This window comes from Rhincodon typus, chromosome 10, assembly GCF_021869965.1.
Source record: "Rhincodon typus isolate 14 chromosome 10, sRhiTyp1.1, whole genome shotgun sequence".
Lineage (NCBI taxonomy): Eukaryota > Metazoa > Chordata > Chondrichthyes > Orectolobiformes > Rhincodontidae > Rhincodon > Rhincodon typus.
Window position 1 is genome coordinate 76,744,227 of NC_063341.1, and position 3,194 is coordinate 76,747,420.

The following is a 3,194-nucleotide window of genomic DNA, read 5'->3' on the forward strand; positions in this document are numbered from 1 at the left end:
ACCAGTTGGCGCATTGATGCTTCAGCTGCAATCAGTGTTGCTACTTGGAGGTGCCCTTTTACATTGACACAATGGCAGGCTGCTGGCCAATGAGGGATGTGCCCAGGATGGGGCAGGTGAAGGGTGTAGACTCCTTGCTGTAGGGCACACTGAGATGCCAACCTAACACCAGCATATGCCAACTGCCCGCATGGCAAACATACTCCACGGTCATTCAACCAAAGGGCCAGGTGGTGGCATTCAAGTCTTCAGTCCCATCAAAGAGGAGGCAGCTGACAGTCAGGAAGTCCTGGTGCCCAGGGGTGTCATCAGGATATAGCCCAGGGGCTTGGCCATTCTCAGTTGTCAGCCTGGGGCGCTCACTGCAAGGAGCTCTGTTAGATGGCAGCCTGGCGAGTGGGCAATGCTCAGCCCCAGCGGCCAGAGGAACCATATTCTGTCAGTTGGGGAGCCGCAGAGCTCATGGTCTGCTGTCTGGACCCTCACATCCAGCGGCTGCTCCTCGAGGGAGGTCAGAGGTCTCAGGCGAATCTAGTCTTGGCAGTGAGTCAATGGAAGGTTAAAGTTGGGGGGGGGCTACTAGCGAGGGTGTCATTGGCAGTGACTACCACCATGGCCTACCCACAGAAGGGTAAAGGAGCATGGTGGGTAATATTAAGATGTAATACCAGAGCTTGAGAGGACAGTTAGAGGTGTGGTTCAATGCGGTGAGTCTCCACATGGCGCAGATGGGTGGGAATGGGCAGTCAGGCAAGGTAAAGAGATATGCATACTCTGCAGAGGCCCTGGGAGATTGTGGTCTCTTATCTGAGTAAGGATATTCTGGCTATGAAGGGAATGCGACAAGGATTTACCAGTCCAATTCCTGTAATGACAGCATTGACGTATGAAGTCAGGCTAGATCAGATAGGACTATATTCACTGGAGTTTAGAAGAATGTTGGGGATTGGACTTTACAGAAATCTATCAAATTCTAACAGGATTAGACAGGGTCAACACAGGAAAGATGTTTCCAATGCCCAGGAGTCCACAGTCTAAGGATACAGGGTAGGCCAGTTAGGATTGAGATGAGGAGCAATGTCTCCACCCAGAGAATCCCTACAGTGTGGAAACAGGCCCCTCAGCCCAACAAGTCCACACCGACCCTCAGAGCATCCCACCCAGACCCATTCCCCTGTAACCCACCTAATCTACACATCCCTGAACACTATGGACAATTTATCATGGCCAATCCACCTAGCCTGTACATCTTTGGGCTGTGGGAGGAAACCGGAGCACCCGGAGGAAACCCACGCAGACACAGGGAGAATGTGCAAACTCCACACAGACAGTCACCCGAGGGTGGAATTGAACCTAGGTCCCTGGTGCTGTGAGGCAGCAGTGCTAACCACTGAGCCACCATACCGCCCAGAGAGTGGGGAGCCTGTGGGATTCTCTGCCACAGAAAGTGATTGAGACCAAAACATTGAATGTTTTTGAGAAGGAGTTAGATATAGTTCTTATTGCTAAAGGGTTCAAAGGGTAGGAGGAGAAAACAGGAACAAGGGACTGAGTTGGATGATCAGCCGTGATCATATTGAATGGCAAATCAGATTCAAAGAGCTGAAAGGCCTCCTCCTGCTCCAATTTACTATAGTGCCACAAGGTGGAGCCTGGTGAAGACATCATCCATGCTGAGCTGTGTCCCTTGGCATCATTTATCGTTCTTTGGACAAGTGAAAGCCTGCTGGCACAATGATCACAATGGGCCGAATCAGTGCCAGTTCGATGGTGAAATTGATGTCTGCTGGACTAGGACATTGAAGGGGCAAATAAATGAAGTATCCATTTGTAATTTCATTTACAAACATTTCTTTGCACATATTCATCTTCAACTGCTTCACCAATGACCTTCCCTCCATTATAAGGTCAGAAGTGGGGATGCTTGCCGATGATTGCACAATGTTCAGCACCATTTGTGACTCCTCAGATACTGAAGCAGTCCGTGTTCAAATGCAACAAGATCTGGCCAATATCCAGACTTGGGCTGACAAGGGGCAAGTGACATTTGTGCCACACAAATGCCAGGCTATGACCATCACCAATAAGAGTGAATCAAATCACTGCCGCTTAACATTCAATGGTGTTGCCATCGCTGAGTCCCTGACTATCAACACCCTAGGGGTTACCATTGACCAGAACTCAACTGGACTTGCCATATAAATACATTGGATACAAGAGCAGGTCAAAGGCTAAGAATCTTGCAGCAAGTAACACACCTCCTGATTTCCCAAAGCCTGTATGTCACAGAAGGAGGCCATTCAGCCCATCATGCCTGCATCAATTCTATTCCCTAGTGCCAGTTCTTTGCCTTTTCCCCATATCCCAACACACGAATAATACTTCTTGCGTTAGGAGGCAGAAAGACATATCTTTCCATGAGAAAGTTCATTACAGTACCTTTCAAGACAACCCGAACGCCGTGCTCATGAGCATAACACAGAAGTGTTGAGTCAACAGTTTTTTTGACCACAATTGTGGTAATCTTTGACCAGTCATAATACTTCCATTCGGATCCTCCATCATCAAAGATAACAACCTGGTACAGAAAGAGAGTGGTTTAACTAGATCATTGGGTTATTATTAGTTTACATTACAATACAGTGGAAGTGGTGAGCGCTCGGACACTGAGGGGTCAGAGGGAGGCAGAAAATCAAGCTGTCAGCTGTTGCAATTGATCATGTAAAACTGACTTTAAATATCTCCATTTCCAACAAATATAACTGTCGCAGATGGAATGGAATCGTGAACAGATTCAATCTCCTGTGACCACACTCTCCAATGAGCAACATTGAAGTGAATATTAACCTGAGCAGCTACTGAACAGTTACATTTTACACCAAGGTTTTGTCCCAGGATCTGTACATTGTATTCACTTTAATCTGGGCCAGGATCTCAGTTTTACAAAGAGTGAGGTCAAATCACACAATGTTATTCCATATGATCCCAGGATTTTGACCTGGTGTTTTCTTTGGGTCATTATTCTGTGCAGACTGCAATCCTGAACCATGGGATTAAAATGTCAGTGGATCACACTTCATTTCAGAGGTGGTACATCAGGGACACAGTTTAACAGAAATATTTTCTTGCTGCTGCCCTTGTTAAAGCATTTTTGCTCTGCTCAGTCTTCCCGAGGCTCCTGTTTCACACAGGCT

The 3,194-nt window shown here is 47.3% G+C and overlaps 1 protein-coding gene across 1 annotated transcript in view; it reads left to right on the forward strand.

Moving 5' to 3' along the window:
* The first annotated feature begins 381 nt into the window (after positions 1 to 381).
* The window catches only part of LOC109916200 (di-N-acetylchitobiase-like), a 75,536-nt gene continuing 72,723 nt past the window's right edge, over positions 382 to 3,194 (forward strand). The window contains exon 1 of the mRNA XM_048601559.1: positions 382 to 543. Within this exon, the coding sequence (XP_048457516.1) occupies positions 382 to 543 (162 nt within the window). The remainder of the gene's footprint in view (positions 544 to 3,194) is intronic.